The following is a 22,325-nucleotide window of genomic DNA, read 5'->3' as shown; positions in this document are numbered from 1 at the left end:
TTTCCCAGCTCGCTAAATTGAACAACATTTTGCTCGTTTTTCCTCTTGTTTTTCACCCCCTCGCTTGTTTTGGGACGAATAATAAAAATAGACCTGAAAGCGAAAGTGAAAAGTACCGTAAACCAAAATTTTACGACAAAACTTTACGACAAAACCCATTTATTAAACTCAGTCAGTTTAGTTTATTTTGTATAAAAGTCAAGAGACGTACTATAGTGGATACTTTGTTATAAAACTGCTTATTCTTGCACATTGTTCAGATACGGTGTATTACATTTAATTTGACGAAAAGTAGTCTGGATAATATGCATATGCATGGCTTTTTCCTTTGGAAAGGAGGTAATCAGTGAAACAACACAAATCTATTTGTTGAGTATATGGAAAAGCGATAACAAGTACCCAAAAAGCTTGTGGCATCTTATGATCTCCGTATAGGATAATAGGATATAATTATAACTAACTAATCTAATTAAACAAGTGTTCCAATTATAAATAAATAAAGTACTTTTAAAAAATTAAAATATTTTTAAACACACCTAGCTGGAGAATCGTAACGTAACTTAAGTGTATATGCAAAAGTATTTTAAACCATCGCTCTTTACTTCGCTATACCCTCGATATTTTTCTAAGAAACAACCTGTCTGATTTATTATTTTCGTATTTTTGAATATGCAGTTCACCGACGAGAAAATTGCTACCTAGATACTATAATTATTTCTTTATTTTCCCTTTGAAAACAATGACTGAAAAGTCATTTTAAATGAGACCTAATAATTTCTAGCCTAAAGATTAGCCCCTACAGTAAAGGCGCCCGAATTTTCCCTAATGCTGTGATATCTTTAAGAATATCAGTGACCCTATCCGTTTCTGTAACTTCTGGAGAAAGAAGGTTCTCCAAATTAAAAATAATATAAAATTATTTGAAATCAAGTATGTGATACATTGAAATTGAAGATACGTGACAACAGGATATGCCAAGGTTGATTTTATAATATAAATCGTATGAAATTGACTTTTAACTTCTTTTCTATTTTTATTTTCTATTCCATTAGTGAGATGCTTCTTTTCTATTATGGAATCAAGAGTAATGTTTTAGTCTAATTGTAAGTAAAAAAAGCTACATATATTACGTTTATTAAAACAATAAATATATTATCACTTATAGAAAGTGAAGTAGGTATCTATATACACAATATTGTGGACCTTAAGTAAGTCATTTACAAAAATATTTTTACTTACATACGGCAACACCTTTAATTTTACACATAGTTAATAACAATTCGATACATTTTCTAATAAGTTCTACTTCAGTTAATATTTTCTTGGTCTTAATAATTAGTGTCCACTTTTTCGAATTTCAAATTAAATTAAAGTCTAAAGTTATACAAAACAATTTACAACAACGACTACAACGTACAAACAATCACAAACATTTTTATTATATATTTTTTTCGTAGAATCAAATTCTACAGTAAATAATGAGGGTTCTTATTTATAATATTAAGTGCTGGACCTCCCTTACACTAAAACTTTTGTGGAATCCCTTTTGAATTTGAATTTATCTAAATATTTGTAATGAAACTAGACTGGTACACATGATATAAAAATATTCTGCAATAATAATATTAATAGGTAAGTGATGGTGCAGTGATTGCCGATTATAGGATATTTTGGAGTTAGCTGATGATGATAATATCTAATAAAAAAATGAAACTAATTAACCACTAGTTATGCGCATGTCATAAATAACCATTATTTAGAACCCTAGTTATCAGAATTGAAACTGTTTACGGTCTTTATCGGAAGACTTTAATGATCAAAGAAATGTTAATTTCATAAAGGAAGTGCAATTCTCATTGTTTTAGGTTAATTTTAGTTGCATCTGCTTTCCGGATGAAAATTTATTTTTTATCACAAATATTATATACCGCCACGTGTAATCATGTTTACTAAAGTACAATGAGCAAACCGTCCATCTTCACACATTCTTATCTGTCTAATTTTTCAAAACTTCCGAATATATTTTTGATTTGCACAACACTTTTATTAGAATGTTAACCATCAGATGTCGTTATGTAAGTGGTGAGTTCTTAATCGCTGGTGGACCTAAGCAAACGGCAATCTGCAGCAAGCTCACCCCACACTACCGGTCAAGTCATCGACCGCAGCCAATCCTCAGTTACATTCGTCACGTAAACGAAATCCGCTACCATGATTTACTTCAACAGTTTACGTTATTATTACGATCCAGAGTCTTAGTCACTTTTCCAGAGCATTCAACAAGTCATTTCATGAAAACTGCCTCTATTACATGCCACAGAGTAGATCACGACGTTTAGCTGCAGTATTGCTCGTTCCTCCTCCAGGCTCTTAGTATCACATGATTTCAAAGAAAGACGATGGATAACCCCCATGTGGACATTATCGATCCCTCATCGCGAGATAGATACCCTGCACGCAACATTGGTGATTTTACATATGCATTAGCGAACAAAATCGTTTTCTCCACAGTTGATTTGGTTAGAGCCTGCAATCAAATTTCGATTGCAGAAGAAGATATTCCTAAAACAGCAATAACAAATCCATTTGATTTGTTCGAGTTTCTCTACATGAAATTCGGATAATATTATGTCAGCCAAGCATTTCAACATTTCATCGATGAAGTATTACATGGCCTTGACTTCTGTTTTGTTTACATCAACGATATACTGGTCACATCAAAGTCCGCAGAACAGCACATGCAGCATTTACACACTTTATTTATATTTGTTGTTGGTTTCAGGTAACTAAATAATTGTTCTTTTCGACTAACTGAAAAGTCTTTTGGCTATATTCCAAGAATTCGTGAAACCTATTGAGAAAGGCAGCTTTTGAAGTGAAACTTCTTTACGCACGGTAGGGTAAGTTCGTTTCATGCGAGTTAATATGTAACGAAATCGTGCAACGGATTTCCCCCCTCTACTCGGTCACGTAGTCGAGTTTGTAGTGGGTATCGCTTGAGCCGTGAGCGCGCTTCAATGCAACGTTCGTTGCAGGCAACTCCCGCATGTATAGTGTAAAATTTAAATTCATAGTACAAATAATACCATTAAACCAATTCCTTAATCCCTATCCCGGTATGTTTGTGTGTTTGAAGAAGTTTCACTTCAGGGGCGTGTTGTATAATTACACGTTGTATTTTTTTTATATTACATTGTTATCAATTTTAATTTTGCAACACTCACGTATTTAATGCGAAAAAACCCAGCTAGAGGATAGAAAGACGAAGCTTTGAAGATTTTCATCGAATATTCCAGAACTTTCCATCGGCTAAATTTCTGGAAGTGTCTACCGATCGCGAATAACACCAACAAACCATATATCGGTAGAAAGCTCTTGTAAATCGAAGGAAGAGTCGGACGTGATTGAAAAATTTCATAGAATTTTCTGGATGTTTACACCGGCTGCAAGAAATCCTATCAAGTTATATATAATTGGAAAGCCCTCAAAGTGAGAACGAATTCGACGTACGGCATGTAAACATCTATAACAGTCACTCAGGTGCAACTGAAAAGCTGTAATCATTGAAGGAAGTAATCAGACTCTTTAATAATTTGAGTCCGATGTGGAGTAGCTTGTAATGTTAGCATACCCCTCTGCTCCTCAAGGATTCATAGACCCACTGATAGTATCGATGCAGTTAAAGAAGTCGAACTTCAGCAAGTCTTTAAATTAGCACGCCACTAGACTTCAAGTGAAACATTATCAGATGCTTTAGAGTTTAAAGTGGCGAAGCAGGTTTGCAAGGGTCACCTATGGCCACTTCGGAAGTCGCCGACAGTACAAGTACAGGGGAAGGAATCACATGACTCATCAAAGAATGCTTAATTGGTGTGAAGCAAGTCACTGCTAATGACACGGTGGAACGAAATCCAAAATATTGGAAATGTTGGTCATTTTGATCATTATCATCATAAAGTCGTCAGTCCTAAGACTGATTGGACACGCACCTGCATTCTATCCTTTCATTATGATCAAGAGTGTAATAATTACAGTGACTGTTCGAGTGCTGGAATTGTGGAAGAATTGGGCACCCAACTAAGGAATGCTCCTAAAAACGCATGCTATTCCGATGGAAGGGCGGATTTTATGAGGTCTGCAGTGACTACATGAATACGAGTTCAATATCGAACATCAACCAGGCAAAGAACTGGTACTGCAAATGCCAATATCGGAGATTTTGAGTGGAAGACTGCAAACCTTGTTCATCTGCGAAGAAGAAAGAAGAATTGTAATCCAACCACCATTCAACCTGGAAGATAATTAATTAATTAAGACCTGAAGTAGGAAAGTATTTGGTCGAAGAATGAGGTGTGTGGTATTTCTGAAAAAAATAGGGTCAGAATTCTTAGAAGAAATACTTAGCGAAGGATATTTCGGCGTTATGAAAACTCCAGGGAAGGTACGCAAGCGATTTTACCGACTCCGAAATAGAAGCGGCGTGGAAGACTGGTGTAAGATATGCCCGACATAGTCTGCCAATAAATACCATGTGTGAGCGTCATTTGAGAGAATCGCAGTCGACTTAATAGGGCCATTCTTAATGACAGATTCTGGTAATCGGTCTTAGTAACATTGACAAGTGACCCAAAGCATACGCGATACTTACTCAGGAAGCACACACCGATGCCGATAAGCTTGTCAATAGTTGTATTAGCCGAATGGTACTCCATATAGAATTGCATTCCAACCAACGCAGGAACTTCGAGTTAACTTTGTTCAAGGTCAGTCTGGTTGTGGTCCAAGTTTTTCTGTGGTTTTCTTGGATCACTTAGGTAAATGTTGCAGCAGAAATATTTCACAGATACTCTATCACTCTCTTCTGTTTTCATTTCGCCCATGCCATTTTTTTCAGCCTAACCACCACTCAGCCATTCTCACGATTCCTTGAAGGAGGCTGAGGAAGGCCTTCGGCCCTACCCACCAACGTGAGGTGAAGTAAGAAGAGCGAGGAAACGACAAAGTGTGCGATGTAGTACTGAACGACTGACTAATTAATAATGATAGTGTCGTTCAAGATTAATTAGCGGATAGCAAATAGTAATAGTTGCAAGACGTTTTATTACGCGACCGTATTTATTTCTTACAACAACTTTTACCCACGATGTGAAGTCCTGTATATTGTACAGTAGCGACAATTTTGCTATTTGAAAACAAGTTAATATTTGAAGAAGTTGTTAATTAAAGGAAAATCAAAAATGGTGTGAATTACTATATATGTGAATCAGTAGACGGATAAAAGAAATAAGAAGGGGAGTAAATAGATAAAAGAAACAACAGAACCACCTAAATTTAATTAACGCAATAGGTCACACGGGTGTCATGCTTCTCCTTTTGTATAAACTAAATGGTAGATGCTTTCGGGATATCGAACGTCCTTAAGAACGAAATAAAACTCCAAAGTGAAAACCCAAAAAGGCAATCGAAATTGCTATCCACGTGTGCTAGTTTCGATATACTTGTATTACTGACCAAGATCTTAATTCGTTTATTTATTATTTGTTCTAAGAGCATTTAACAACACCCTTAACCTGGGGTACTGTTTAATGTGGATACCGATTTGTTACAATTTATCAAAAGAGGGATCACTGAACATCTTGGCTCATAGTTCAATTTCCGTTTCTATTTTTACGTAAAGTGAAATTATCAATTATCTCCGAAATTAGGATTGTGCCAATATTATTATCACCTACCTAATTTTTTTTATTTTTTTCATATTGTTTTATAAAATACTATTCAAAAGCTTAATTCCTAAGGACCAGCGTCAGTCTATTTCATCGAATTAGTCACTTATTTATTCCACATTCCACATCAATCGGACAAGCATCGCAATTTGTTAAATATCTAGGTAATTTATATTTATAGAAAGTACTACTTACTACACTTAGTACTAAATACTTTTAGAATGCTGATGTCCATCATCGTCTTGGTTGGCGTCTTCCTTTGTTTTGGTTTTTCTATCCTGTCCTTTTACGGTAAATGTAACGTAGTAGCGCTTGTTTTGATCAAGACGTTCAGCCGGCAATGAAATTATTTGCTTGTCACTTCCATGGCATAATTCTAAAGTAACGGCGTTTCTTGGATTAATTTTAGGCAAGAAACCTTGCGGCTTACATTCAAAGCCAATTTTGGGAATCGTGTGATGATCCATTTTTGGAACTAAAATTATAGGTATCAAATATCGACAAAATAATTCGAAGATGTCATTTTTATCAGCTTCATACTTCAAAACTCAAAAGAAAAAGGCGCAGCCCTTAAAATATCACTTACAGGTCCGTCTGTCTATCTCTCCTAATCGATTATGCAGAACTTTTAAAATTTTGTATAATAATAAAGCATTATTATCTCGTCAGAGCGTCCAATTTCTTGATCAGAAATTTATCTAAATTACCAGATATAGATCGTGATTTCTTGCTAGATCTTGTCAGCGCGTATGAATCAGTCTATCGCTTGAAATATTTTAGTAACAGTAAATACCCACAGGATGGCGGTACAATGTCTATATTTGGATAATATTAAATTGTATTTATCTCAATCACCAGCACTCAAAGTATTTATTGCAGTTGTATTTTTTAATGTGTACAATAATGTAACGTTCGTGGGTTTAACAAAATTAACTTCTTAGACTGATAACGACAAAAACTATTTATTTACACTAATTATTAAAGAACTTAAAAACACTGTTAAATTATTACTAATCTTAGGTTATGAATTATTCTATTTATTTACACTACTGTTGATATATCACTATTCACTGCGTTATTTATTTCACTTCTATTACTGTCAATTTATTTCTGGATTCACTTCTGCAATGGTTAATTTATTTCTTCTCCTCTCGGCGATCGTCTCTTCCTTTAAATACTCTTTTGTCTACTTTCTTGAACCTTCTGGAAACATCCGGATAGTTTACTTTTTCTTTGAACTGTTTAACTGCTTTTCCAGAACGCAGGTACGACACAGACATTTACAAATACGGCGCACATGAAGAAAGGCGCCCGCGGCTAGTTGGTGAATCGATAATCCGTTCACGCACACGTGTGACCGATCGCACACAAACACACTCGTGCTCGCTATAATAAGAAAATTGAATATTTTATAAAATATAGACTTTTAAAGTCAAAAGATAATTTTTCTTCAATCCGGCCATGTTGAACGCAAATTCCATGAATTACTAAAGTACTTGTTTAGAAAGCATGTAAGAACAGTAGACTAACAATCTCTTCACTTTGCGAAGATGAGTTGACAGCGGTAAGCATGCAAACCTGACGTTGTCGTCTCTGTAGTCGTCATCGTTATCATTGTAATCAGTTCGCGTTGGCAGAAGGCGGCAACCGCGGGCATAGTTCTTCACTTGAGCTTTTATTGAGTATATTAAGGTAATTACAAGAATTTTTAGAAAGCGCTCGAAGCGAATCAACAAGAAAACAGTACAGAAAATTTTTGCATTTATTGTAAAACGCAAAAAAAAATTATTAGCTAATATTGCTTATTTATTAAAAATTACAAGTAACCCCTGAAATTATTTACAATTTTTCTATAAAATAGGGAGGTACTTGTGAACATTATATGACAGACGGACTCGTAAGTGATTTTGTGTATTTCACGAATTTTGGCATAAAGTTAAAAAAAAAGATTAATCAGCTTTCCATATAAAGATCACAACATTCTTTTTTCGTGCAGGTAATTGATGTACTTTTACTTAGAACTACTTACGATATGCAGCGCAGGGTATTCCCGTGTAAGCGTGTATTGCATGATCACATCTGTGGGTACTCTGAGTGCACAAAAGGGGATTTTTGGGAGTTTCAGGAAGTCCTCGTAAATATTCTGATCCGTTACGTTGAATTTTTCTCAAGGAGTTGTATAAAAACTTTTCGAAACTTTTAAACGTATAGTCATTTAAAAGGTACCTCCCAGCTCCAACTGTAGCCACACATGATTGATGGTAAGCGTCGATAGCTCTTTTGACTAAAACTGCTTCGTTGTGTTGCCCAGAGCGAATTTGAAGTCGTTTGAGATCCAGAAGATGCTGGAAAATTTTGCGTTCCAAATGGTACCTAAAAGTAAAATAAAGGGAATTATGATCAGAGTTTAAATACGTACATACGTGTCACGTTTTTCCAAAAAATAGATGAAATATATGCTTCGTTTTTACCATTTATCCTTTTTTATGCACTTTATGAAATCATGGAAATGCCAGCAATACAATAAAAATTAAATAATATTTACCTATACACAAACTTATACAGAATACATCTTCTTTTTTCCAAAATTAGTTTTGAATTTTTATTTATTTCCACGAATATAAGACTGTAACTCACTAAAGGCTTTTTAAGTTAAATCTAGTAAAAATAATTTACCGGCACAACACGCAGGGACACGTTCAGCAAGGCGGCAAATTTTCTTCATTGTGCAGTTTTTACAGATGTCATTTAAAAACTAATGTCGATAACAATCACGTTAAACGATAATGGACACTAAACGATTTCTAGCCAAACTCACTTGCTGACTTATCAGTGGAGAAAACCTCATTTAAATCTGTTACAAACTTATAAATGGGTCGAATATATACCATTCTATGTTGAAAAAGTTAATAAAATATTCATTTTATGCACAAAAACAAAAAGAAGTTTGATCTTATGCAAAATATGTAAATTTTAATACCGTTAATCGTCTTGTTTCAGTGTAAAATGGATATTTTATATAACAATTTTATAATTACAAACTTATAGTAATTATTTTGGTTTCTGCTGTTTTTTTACTTTTGGGTCGGCTGTATAGTACAACAATACTGTTTTAAAAAAAATCACTGGGCGGTGTGTACTATTATTAAACTGTTTTCATTTCTATAAAAGTTATTCTTAAGATGATGTTAAATATCCAAACAAAAAAGAGAGATGTGAGACAGGGTTCGTATTTGCGCAAGGTTGTTAGGAAGTACGTATGTTGTTATGCCGACTTTGAACGGATTCTGAAATAAATTAGCAAATCAGGACCTGTTTAGAGAAGGAAAGGAAACTATGCACATCTTGATGATTAGGTCATGATTATAGTCCACGGTACATGGCTGTTTTTCCCAGAGTCTTAATACTTTGTTAGTGACTTAATATTAACGTAAACAATCACTATATTTTATTTGTGAAAACTCTGGGAAATTCGAACTCAAAACAGGAAGCACTTCTATTTAATGATGCAGATACAAAAAATTAATAATCAACCGTTTAATTCTTACCTGAATGGTAATAAAGATATCGGCCTACAAAAAGTTTGGGCCATGTGGCAAGACCTCCGCATGTCAATGTAATTGAACACTTGTAGACCAGGAAGGACACATAATAAAATAAATAAGAATGTGTTCTACAAAAATATTGGGTGGTATAGTGCATTCTACAAAACGGGACATAAAAAAAAACTTTTGTAATAGTTTGTAACTTACTGACATACAACGTACAGCCTAAATTGGACTTGATTGATTGAAATTTTGAAAAATTACTGTTTGGGTACATACTTTAAGTGGAACTATTGAGGGATTGCTTCTAAATTCCATCCGTACGGGGTTGAAGAGGGGTGGTATAGTTTGCATGGATAAACATAAGTTTTAGGAAAGACAACAGGTAAAAGTTGGTCTGTGTTCTGTCGGAGCTGTCTGCGAACCAAAAAGATCGAAATCGCGATCTGCGTCTGGCAGTTTCGACAGGATACAGACCACTTCGAAATATTTTAAACATAAGTTTTTCAAGATACGCTCGGATAAAGGGGAAGAATATATGGTCCGGAGAGATAAAGAGATTACCTTGCAGAACACTAAAAATATTCTTCTATGAGGTGGAGGTCAAACATTGGGTTTTAAATTCTGCGATACGGGTAGGTCACGAGTAGTTCCTTGTATAAAAAGGATTACTTTGATGGTTAATAACTCCTCCGTATTGACATATTTTTAACAAAAAAAAACTACAGCACTAAGCTACGAAGGGTAATCCACTTATTAGGTCACAGACGAGTCTGTTTTCCAATTTAGGGATTTAGAATAGCCATTTTCGCAGGTAAAATAGTTGTTGACCGCGCCACTTACGATGTTTCAGACGACTGCTAATAATTTGGAAGAAACAGCGCTGTACCCACGTTAGTAAAACTGAATCAGGGGGAATCTTCCCAGCCTCCCAAATATGGCAAGTTGCCCTGACTCGGTATCTTACAAGAATCGATGTAACAAATGATCGCGTCGTGAATTTCGGAATCTTATCTTCATCGGTTTTCTACTTTGCTGAATTTTATAATTTTTAGTACCTACCTAAATATATTTGATTTACAACGTTTATATTATGGTGGTGCACGATACAGACAGATCATCTTCAGTTACAGTAGATTTGAAAGTAGTAATAACATTGCCCATTCGCAATATAATTAATAATAAGAATAAAGCAGAAGTAAAAATAAATACGTAAGATATAAAAATTAAAAAGGGTATTCTCAAATATTGATAGGGTTTTAGAAAATACTACAAATGGCCAGTAAACGTCATCTGTAGCACGATGCTACATTTTAGGATTACGTATGCTCCAACAAGGTCCACTTCTGTGGATATCTATTTGCTGAAAACGAATCCCGGCGTAGTCAACCTCAACGAATACAGACTACTTCGAATTATTTTATTCGATTAAGCTAACGTGCCTATCACGTTGAGGTTGGCTACGCCGGGATTCGTTTTCAGCAAGTAGATATCCACACAAGTGGACCTTGTTGGAGCATACGTAATCCTAAAATGTAGCATCGTGCTACAGATGGCGTTTACTGGCCATTTGTAGTATTTTCTAAAACGCACTGTTAAGACAGCAGGTAAAAGTTGGTCTGTGTTCTGTCGGAGCTGCCTGCGACGCGCTGATGGGATCCAAAAAGATCGAAATCGCGATCCGCGTCTGGCAGTTTCGACAGAATACAGAGACTACTTCGAATTATTTTATGGATAGGGTTCTTCGTAGGTTTCTTTTATCATGTCTCAGTTGCATGTGACTATCGCACTGCGTCTGCGATGGAAATGAAATTGAATCATTGCGTTTGATGTGTTTGACGTATGTCGTTAACGCAATGAGAGATGTGAATATGTTACAAAAAAGAATCGAGATAACTCTTGTCGTAACTGTCGATATAGTGTTCGCTATATGCGATAAATTTAATTTTTAATATTATGGAAACTGAACGATCCCAAAGATCGCAAGCAGCTAATGAGCCTTAGGCAGGTCACATATTATAGGGTATCTGCTGCTTAAGAAGGGGGGTCCCCTTTTAATAGGTGGACGGGATAGAAATTATTTTGCACACCCCCCACAAATACATTGACTGCACTGGAGGAGTCGTGTGAATCTGGCACCCGATCTGGGTAATCCACTGATAAAAATTTGCGGGTTCTCAATATGTAAGTATCATAATTGTGTGTCCATTAGTCTCTTAAAAAAAACAAAATTGTTTCGGGTGCAGGTAAAAATTAAATGTCAATTAATTCAAAAACTACTAAACATAAAATAATTTAATTGGTGCCAATTTATTGCGTGTCATCTGTGCTTGAAGACTCAGCTATTATGGTATGCGGAGTTTATTTTTATATAATTTATTAGTAATTATTACAATTGGAAGTCAGTAATAAATAGGCGAGATAGGTTAGTAGGACACCTTCTCAGACATGAAGGTCTAGTCAGAGACATATTAGAGGCAGAAACGGATGCTAGGAGGGGTAGAGATAGACTTAGATTAGATTACTGTTCGCAGTTAGTTAAGGATATACGTTGTTTTAGTTTTAGGGAAATGGGAAGATTAGCTCAGGATAGGAAAGAGTGGAGGTACGTGTCCAACCAGTCTTAGGACTGACGACCTTATGATGATAAATTATTACAAATAGTATAAGAACAAAGGCTTTCACGGCCGGAATCCATAGTAGAATACAGATTTGGGCTATAGGGCTGTGGTCTAAGTGAACTATTCTGTCCAGACATTTCGTGAGCTACTGCTGCTGACATCCTCAGTGGTAGTGCTGCGTTGACAACGTGAACGTAGATTAAATCTCTAATCTGGGTCGACCCAGTCGCTGTCGAGACTTCGAGATATAATCTACGTTCACGTTGTTAACGCAGCACTACCACCGAGGATGTCACCCGCAGTAGCTGACGAAACGTCTGGACAGAAGAGTTCACTTAGACCACGGTTCTATAGCCCGAATCTTCATTCTACTATTACAAATACAGTCGAACCTGGATAAGTGAGAGCTCAAGAGACCGCGACCTGTTTCTCTCTTATAGAGGTTTCTCACTAACCCGAGTTTCTGGCTTACAAAGTTACTGGAGGAATTTGTCAAACTTATGTCTATAAAAATGCGGTTCAACACATTGAGTTTTCGTTTAGACATTATGAGGAAGTACAGGACCTTTCTTCGCAACTGCTTTTATGAACTGACTGTAATAAGATTGATAAACAAGTCGGTATAAACAGTTGACTATAATAAAATAATAAAGACTTACTCGGTCATTCGCAGATTTGGTCATTCGAATGAAATAAGAGTCTCTTGAAATTTAAGAACCAGTCATAAAATAACAATAGTAAACTGTCGCTTATAGCGGTATATACAAGTAGCAATCTCACTTAAAGAGGTTTAGGCATGAAAAATGATTCTCAGTTATACAGGTTTTATGTTTCTCACTTATAGAGGCTTTAAAGGGCAAAATGACGGGACCTGGCAAATACTCTCATTAATAGAGTTTCCTCGCTTACCCAGTTCTCAATTATTCAGTTTCGACTGTAATACTAAATTTTTCAATGCCATAACTATGATCATATTATTATCTTTGATTCACCAATTATTAATATTAGTAATATGAATGAAAAATTAAGTATTATACGTAATCATTGCTAATAAATAATATAGAGATAAATTAGGCTTATCATATAAGATCAGTCTTGAAACATAAATGACACGCAATCAAGTGGCGTCAATTACTTTTTGAATAAATTGACATTTAATTTCCACCTGCACCTGAAGCAATTTTCTTTTTTTTTTTAACAGAACTAATGGACGCATAGTTATGATACTCACATATTTAGAACCCACAAACGACGCACAATTTATTGGTAAACTTAAAAAAAAATTAAAAAACTTTTGGGTGTTTCATTCCCACCAGCCAGTAATGCTGGTGGACGGGCAATTCCTCCGGACTAAGCCGGAAGGTAGGGCGGAAGGCCCTCTTAAGCCTGCTTTCAGGAATCGTGGGAATGGGTGGGTGGTGGTTCGGGTGAGAAATATGAGACGGACGAAATGAAGACAGAAGAGAATGAAAGATTATCTATGGAATATTACTGCTCCAGCATTTGCCCAAGTGATCTAAGAAAACCACAGAAAAACTTGAACCAAGGCAGACGGACCCGCAATAGAACCGGCGTCCTCCCTAACGCTAAGCGGCGGTCTAAACCTCTAGGCCATGCCGTTAGGTTGGTAAAGTTGAAATCAGAGGATTATTTACATCGGGTGCCAGATTCATACGACTCATTGGAGGGATTCATATGGATGACGAAGTTGTTTTATCGCTGGAAGGTAAAGCAATTGTATGGAAGAGTACACACAATTGCCGACGACGACATTCAAATAATCCGACGACGGTTGATTTCGATATGAAGTTATGAATTAAGATGTATCTTGTAGCAGCCTCATCCCAGGATTCGAAAATAATGACGAACCTACTAAAAATGCTTTGGGTCATACGGAAATAATTAAAAAACTTTACGGTTCTGTTATCCCCAAAATCTCAAGCAAATACTTCCTTTAATGCACGAGTATTCACATGAGATAATTACAATGTTTGCAGGTATGTACATAATTATACTTTTAATACGCAAATGTAATAATACATTGCATTGCGCCATTCATAATCGACATCAATGTTTTAATGTATAACGTCTTCAAATACACTCGTGTGCACTGCCCCTACAAGCTATTAAAGGAGGGAGGCAGTGTATTTATTATATGCTGATTCGTTGATTGATTGTGAAATCTAAACTGCACTGCTAGTTGTACCAATAAATTCAAGGTTGGGGTTGCTGAATAATTCATTAGAATTATGAAGGATCATTTAATTAAACGTTTCCTTGATATGTTTCTATAATAAAAGTTGATATTTCAAGTTCATATTCATATTTATGGATAGTTTAAGTAATAAATAAATTGGCTTATGACTTTTCTTAGGATATTGAAGCAAAAATGAATAAACGAGTTTTTGAGATTTGAATCATTAACCTAACTTCACCATACATGTATTAGAATTCTCACATTTGGGTTTATGTTCTAAGTGAAATAACCAAAAGTAACATATTGAAGTTATATAGGAACCAATTGACCAAAAGATAAAAATGAGGTTGTTAATTGTTATTATTATTACTTCCGTTTTGTGTCTGGTTTTGCTAATTGTTGTTTAAAATTGATTTCATCGTCAATCGCTTCACTCATTTGCAAAATGAGAACCTTAAAACGAGCAATATAAATTAATATAAATAATGATTTGCATACCTCCGAATGTTGGTCTGAATACTTTGAGTTACTGAAGTCATATTAGCACTCCTATTAGAAATGTTTTTCCACTTTGGAAGTCGGCTACTTCTTGGGCTTGGTTCAAAGCCAGAATCGATCAGATTGCTACTGTCGTAACCACTTCCAGCACTTTTCGCTCCTCGTATCTTACTCTTTTTCCTAAAACGTTTCTTTTTGGAAGCACTAGATAATGCGGCTTCCTGTTCTGAAGCACTTTCATGATCATAATCACTGTAAGCAGAAGTAAAAATTGGTGCTGACATATTGGAAATCGATCTTGACTGTCTCTGCGATTTATTTTCAGAATCATATATATTTGGTAAAGATGGAACTCGGGAATCACCGCTTACATCTGAATGGCGATCCAAATTTCTTTCACTTTTTGATAATGTTTTCAAGTGAGAAACTGACATTGGAATTCGTGTTTTCTTGGGCATAAAGTTTTCAGAATCTTGAAAATATATTTTGGTGTGTTTCATTTCTTCTGATCGAGACCTTCCTCTGTCTAATGGGACCTTTTTTCGGGAAGACCTTTTCCTTCTAGTTTCTTGGCTTTCGTAAGCGTCGTCAATACTAGTGCCATCAAGAACTTTAAAACTTTGGTGAACACTACTTATACTTTCGCTAGTACTAGCAGATGAACTTCGAGGACGCATTTCCGGTTCTGAAATTTCCGAACTGTTTGAAATATCCTTCGAATTACCTACTTGACTTTTAGATCTCTGAAGTTTGGGCTTCATATGTTTTTTTAGATCGATTCTTAAAGTTTCCTTGGGCTCTTCCTGAGTTTGCTCTCTTACATAGCTTTTACTATCCATGTGTGATTCTTTCTTTTTGCCTGTAAGTTCGCGCTTTTGCTTATTTTTAAGATTTGATTTTCGTGTTTCCTTATCAACTGCATGTTCTACTTCATTTATTGTACTGATTTGCTTTTTAAGATCTTCTGCTTCCTGTTCTTGCGTTTTTATTTTCGTTGTCGACGTTTGCTCCTGTAAATTACCTATTTCTCCCGGACTTTTAGTTTCAGTATGATTTTCCTCTATTTCCTTTCCTAAACTCTTCTCCTCTTGAGATAACTTCCTAGTAACTGGTGCTGCAGTGTGAATTGGCTCCTTAATACTCATTTTTTCCTGTTCAAGACTTTCAGATATTTCCTGTTCGTCGGGCTTTGGAATTGATTGGGATCTATCCAGAGAAGTACGTAACTCATTCTCTAATGCAACATTTTCTTCTCTATTACTGGATTCTGGTATTTCTGCCTTAATGTCCTTTGGTTGTTCGATTTGATCAGCTTTAGCATCATCAGTATGACTCGTGACATCTTCGGTTTTAACTATTTCATCTACAGTTTCTTTTGAAATTTGATCGTCATCATCTGATTTTTTTTCCAATTTAGTCCTCGGCGGAGAATGAATGGAAGCTTCAACGATTAATTGATTATGCTGATCATCTTCATGACTTGTATTTGACATTATTGAATGTTCATCAGACACTACTATTTTACTAGCTTCTTGTTTGTATGTAGTACTTACGGTTTTTAAATTATCTGTGCTTTCTTTATGAGCCTCAATATTTACATTATCGGTGTTAACATTCAGATCTATTTTTTGTTCTTCAACAACTTTCGAACTCTTGGGACGGGTTGGATTTAACTCAGGCTCTTCTATTTTTGTATCCATCGGTTCTTTATGTTTAACTACAATTTCCCCATTTTGTTGTATTCTAACGTCACTGTTATTATCGTTGATATTCACTTCGTTGGCATATATAAATATTTCACTACCATGGCCTTTATTTAAATGTTGATAGTCGACATTTTGTTGTATGAATGGGTCGTTATTTTCTCTATTAGCTTCGTTATCATCATGTTTAAGATTATCAGAATACGTTTTTGTTTGTCTTCTTTCTTCATATTCACTATCGGATACTGACGATTTCATTCGCTCATATTTATACGCCAACTTTCTTCTAAAACTGTTCTTTTTTTTTCGTCTATTTTTACTTGGTTGATTTTCCGTTTCGCTACTTGAGTTACTACATAGGGTGATGTCGTCTCTTATTTGTAAACTCACTCCGCTGGAGGACTTCCTTTGTTTCATGCCGATCATTCTGGTAGCTGGTACACCTCCGTGCAGTTGGAGAAACTTGGCTGTGGAACGGAAACCTCTTTGTAGAGCACAATCCAATGGGGTCATAAATACATTCTTCGTTGTTTTAAGTACAGGATTTATATCAGCACCCGCATCGAGTAGAATCTGCAAAGAAAGTTCGAAGTCAATTCGATATTTCTTATGCATGAATTAAATATTCCACAGCAAGAGGTGACTTGGTTCGAACTGTTGTAAGAAAGCTAATCGCGGCTTTTTTCGATTGCAGACGTGTTTGTTGCGCACGCACGCACCGTGGCGTGATTTATAAGATGTAAAGAACCCGTTGGAATTACAATGAAAATGAAAATTCGGACCATCAAGATAGGGTGAGAGTTACAGGCAAGAAAACGGGTCGCAGTTCGTTAATTGGGACTTATGTGCATGCTACGTAGAAAGTAGATTGTGTAGACAAACCTATATAAGCAAAATAAGACTACCGGAAAAATAAACGACAAGGCGAACTTTGATAAATAAATATAATGATGCACACGAGGCGACCTAAATTTGCCGTGCTGATTAAGACTCGTTTTATGACAAATCCACTTATTATTCACTGGTTGTTTTTCTTTTATGATATAAATCAGGTAAAATAAGTAACATGATTGAGTACCATAACATCTTTTTATTATTACAAAAACTGATTAGAACTTTTGTAACTTACTTCTGCGGTTAACTTTTATTTATGCTATTCAATAAAGAAAATTAAAGTAGAAAAAGAAGGTCTATCGGAAGAGTCATCATCATAAGGTCGTCAGTCCTCTTTTCTATGCTGAGCTAAACTTCGCATTTCCCCAAAACTGGGATAACCCACATCCTTAACTATTTGCGAACAGTAATCTAATCTAGGTCTACCTCTACCCCTCCTAACTCCTGTTTCTGCCTCTAATATGTCTCTGACAAGACCTTCATGCCTGAGAAGGTGTCCTACCAACCTATCTCGCCTATTTTTTATTGACTTCCATAGAGTCCTCTGTTCTCCTATTCTTTCTAATCGGAAGAGTATTGTTTTAAAAATTAGGTTTAAATTAACCATATCAAAAATACGTCTTGAACCAGTGTAAAACCTTAAAATTATTTTTATTTACTGAAAAAGTTTGTATAAAAATATTATTTAATTGAAGTTTTATTGGTTAGACTGTTAATTTTTTAGTATTACTTTATTTTAAACTTATGTTTACCTGCATAGGATTACAGTTAATGTAATTTCTGGTTGAAATAAATAAATAAAAATAAAAGTGTCTCATTGTCTACATAATATATATTTATAACTCCTGAGTATTTTGTAAAAGGTGAAACGTGAGAGGTAATTTAGCATGTTCTAAGCTATTTTCACTTTTGGTATTATTGTGTAGGATTTTTAATTTTTTTGATTTAATGCTACATTAAAGACATTTTTTCCTTAGAACGGGCACTAATGTCAAGGTACTACATAATCCGTCACTTTTTGTTCCAAGTCAACGAAAGTACCTTTTTTATATTATTTGGAAAGCATTGAAGCTAAGGTCGATTTTAATCGCTGCCCTTAGTCTTGGACCTTGATAAAATTATTCACGCAACGATTGTCCACAGGTAAACACAAGCTACATAATTTCTTTTGCACCGTATACATTAACTTTACTTCGATAATTGCAAATATCAGGAGCGATACGTTATTAACATGATCTAGTTTGCATAGATTTAACCTTGAGTATGCTAATTTGAAGTAAAATTAACAGCTCTTTTTAGAAGTAGTTATGAAATAAATGCTATTTTTGTGAGCTGACTTGTAGTACGTGTCCGCTGCTTTTATCGAATAGCTTTCTCAGAAATAACTTTTTTTCAGTTAGAGGAGAATGGTATAATGGGAGTCAGCGGGCAGTGGAGGTTTTACGCACTGGACGGACCAGGGACCCGGGTTCGATTCCCGCCAAGGAAGTAATAACAGCAATTAATCATTCAATCATTAATTTGAGGTTATCTGTAGTGAGTAAAATTAATTCAAAAAACTAATTCACTAATAGGTACATTTAATTTACCCCTACAAAAATTCAAAAGGGTCTCTGCAATGCATGAATTTCTATAAACAGAATACGCTATTTGCGTTAGTACAGAATTTAAAATTTGCTTTTTAAAAGATATTTTATGTACAGGAAATGGGTATAATTTAGAAAGTCGTCGGTGTGGAAAGCGACAGTACACCATTGTGGAACTAACAGACGATTAATCAAAAGATGGAAGAGTTACATAGGCCTACTTTCGATATCTAGGATGTTTTCAATTAATCTCGATTTTTAATTAAAAATCGCCAATTTTGAAGTATTTGACTAGAACAAATGCAAAGAAATGGACGGGTTTAAATATTGCCAGACGCATGTAGGCAACCCAACATACATAATGACAAAGAAGACCAGATTTTCTAAACGCCACATTCTGGATCAATTCTAGATAAGTAGTTGCCGCGAGCTCGGAAGAAGTTAGTATGAGTTCGACTTACGAGGCGATACAAAGTGAAACAGAAAGGGTGAAGAAATGATGAAGTATGTGATACAGTAGTGAAATAGACATTAATTAATAATAGTGGTATTAATAGGAAGGCAAATAATTAAACAAATTTAGTAATAGTACAAAAGGTGTTTAATTACGTGACAATATCTATATGTGTGTGTATTGTTTGTCGCATATATTACATTGACATGTTATAACCATTCAATATGTAATATTTGACGTTAAAAGCGTAGATTATATAATAAAATTATTGATAATGTCAAAATAGGTAGGCTTAATACGTTGCTTCGTGAAGCTAAGATATCTACTGATTGGATATATGTACTGTGGAATTAGTTGACGGTTATAATTTCTAATAAAAGAATGAAACTAATTAAATACTTTACAGTCTATTTCAATATGTTAGAATTGTGACCCTGAAAAAATCTGTGCGAAGATAGAAAGAATACACACTAGGTGTGAGCAAAACAGAAATAGTTGGAACAAGCTTGAACGAGCAGAGCTCTTGATGGGCGGTCTTAGGAGATCGGCTAGAACTGTACAGTACCAAACGAAAAAGTTTAGCAATTTCTTAAAACAAAAATGTATATAAATTAACAATAGAAAACAAAGCAAAAGTTTTATAGGTGTGTAGAACGTTAATTAATTCACTTGTTATTATTTTTGGCTAAATATGCTTTCAAATAAAGCAGTTTAAATAATTTTGCAAATGGTACTGTACACTTTTGTTTAGTTCTCGCTCGTTGATCGGTGGAGAAATGAGCTCCGCAGACAAATATGAAGAATACGGCAATCCTAATAAAGGGAAGGGGCATATCTCAAACTTCTTGAAACGAACAGTACTTTTGATATCTGGGATGTTGTGTAATCGGATTTTATTTTTACTTGGAGATTTGATGTATTGGGCGTGCTTTACTATCTGGTTTTAGCACAAATGCTTGCGTTGTACTCTTCATTCGAATGCATTTAAACCTCTCTTAATAATAACCATAACCACTTCGAACTTGTTACTGGTTCCATCTGGACTTTCTTACATTCTTTTGACTTAGGTGGCTTACATCTGCTCACGACAGTCTTGGGATTCCAACTTCTTTCCATGTCATTATTGGGCCAATATCTTCGTCTTTCCTCTGGTCCCTCAGGCCACCCGGATAGTGTATCTGCGTTGCCGTGTTTTTTGCCTGGTCGATGCTCGATGTTAAATTCATATTCTTAAAGTCATTGTAACTATCGTGCAATCTGTCCTTCTGGGTTCTTGAATTGTAGTAGCCATTTTAGGGAGGCGTGATCCGTCTTTAAGAGGAACTTCCGTTTATACAGGTACTTGTGGAAATGTTCGAGGGTTTTAACCACAGCCAGAAACTCTTGATGAGTAATACAGTAATTTCGTTCTGGTTTGGAGAGTGCAAAGTATTCCATGACATTTTCCTTTCTATCTTGTACTTACGATTACACACCACATTACTAGCGTCGGCAGATACGATGAAGAGTTCGCTGAACTGTGGGTACGTCAAAATTGGGGCAGTGTAATTTTCAGATATTCAAATGCTTTTTAACGTTCGGGTGTCCAATGGAATGAAACTGCATCTTCTGTAAGTTTGTGTAATGGTCGGGTTATATCGGTAAATCCTCGTATGAATCTTGGGTAGTAGGAGTCCCAGAAAACTTCATGGCAAACCTTCGGTATGGGCCTACTTCGTACGGGGTCGGTCATAATTCCTTCTGGTGTTATGACATGGCCTAGGTATTTTACTTCTCTTCAAAACAGGAAGCATTTCTTGAGACTTAGCTTCAATCTCGTGCGCTGACAATTTCTTGAAGACTTCAGCCACGTTTTGGAGGTGGTCGTCGAAATATCTTCCTAGTATGATGATGTCATCTAGGTAATGCAAACATATTTTCCAGTTTAATCCTTGTAATGCAGTGTCCATGAGTTTTTCGAATGCCATCATATTGAACTGCCATAGACCATTTTCCGTTGTAAAGACAGTCTTCTAATTATCCTGGGGATGCATCTCCACTTGCCAATATCTACTTTACAAATGAGGAGTAGAGAAGCTCCAGCTAGACTATCTAGTGTCGATTCGGGGTAATGGGTGACTGTCCTTCAGCGTCATTCAACTTCCTGTAGTCCAAATCAAATCTCGTGGAACCATCATTCTTGCGTACCAGCACTATAGGGGAATTTCACAAAATTTGAGATGGTTATATTACCCCTTGCGTATGAATGTCTTTTATGAGATTATTGTCTTCTTTTTGCTTCGCCCCAAGGAACTTTTCTGGTGGCTGTTTGACAAAGCGAAGACGTGTTGAAAACGACCAAAAAGATCTTCCAATCGTTTGACTTAGTACTTGTTGAGATGGTTACTTGACCGTTTCATCAGTTCTGATAAAGTTGCAGAAGGTGATGTCGGTTGCGTAGTGAGTTCTTCTTCCCAGTCACAGTGATCGATTTCAGCTACCTGTTCAAATACATCCAACTCTGTGCCCTAGTTTTTAGCAATTCCAGCACTTCAGAGGATCACTGTAGTTCCTGCAGTCTCGAGCAAAATGACCAGTTCTTCCACATTTCTAAAACTTTGGGTTCCATTCTTCCGTGTTACGGGCAGTGGCTTTTGTAATTGGATTGTCGTCAATTTCTGCTTGTCGTATACATATATGACCTTTCGAAGCTAGAGCGTGCGAAAGTACTTCATTTGCAGTCTTGTGGCGAACTAGTCTAAGGGGTAGGCTAATCTCACGATACGCTCCGCATAGGACTCAAATTGTTGTAGAGTCTTGTTACTTCGTTCGGTTGCGTCTGATGTATCTGCTGTAGATGTTTATCGCCGTACCTCATTTCTAGACGGTTGACAAGATTGTGGAAGTCATATTGTTGGCATTCGGGTATTCCATGGAGTATATCCAGCGCCTCTCCTCGTAAAGAAATTATTAGTGCTGTTTCTTTCTCTGAATCAGTCCAGGAATTTGCCTTTGTCGCTGCTCCAAACTGCTTCAGGTAAACAGACCACGAGACCTTTCCACCAAAAGTTGGAAGTGGAATTTTTGATGGCCTAATACCGGTATCTTCAGGTCTTGCAGTAGAG

General features: G+C 35.8%; 1 protein-coding gene across 1 annotated transcript in view; it reads right to left on the bottom strand.

Moving 5' to 3' along the window:
• Positions 1 to 3,174: 3,174 nt before the first annotated feature.
• The window catches only part of LOC108742645 (ankycorbin), a 32,738-nt gene continuing 13,587 nt past the window's right edge, over positions 3,175 to 22,325 (bottom strand). Inside the window, exons 5-7 of the mRNA XM_018477918.1 lie at positions 14,585 to 16,860; positions 7,753 to 8,096; positions 3,175 to 6,198 (exon numbers count right to left, since the gene is read on the bottom strand). Of these exons, the coding sequence (XP_018333420.1) occupies positions 5,930 to 6,198; positions 7,753 to 8,096; positions 14,585 to 16,860 (2,889 nt within the window). The 3' untranslated portion in view covers positions 3,175 to 5,929. The remainder of the gene's footprint in view (positions 6,199 to 7,752; positions 8,097 to 14,584; positions 16,861 to 22,325) is intronic.

The sequence above is a fragment of the Agrilus planipennis genome, unplaced genomic scaffold (assembly GCF_000699045.2).
Source record: "Agrilus planipennis isolate EAB-ADULT unplaced genomic scaffold, Apla_2.0 scaffold343, whole genome shotgun sequence".
Lineage (NCBI taxonomy): Eukaryota > Metazoa > Arthropoda > Insecta > Coleoptera > Buprestidae > Agrilus > Agrilus planipennis.
Note: the sequence above shows the minus strand (reverse complement) of the source record. Positions and strands in the feature narration are given on the sequence as shown.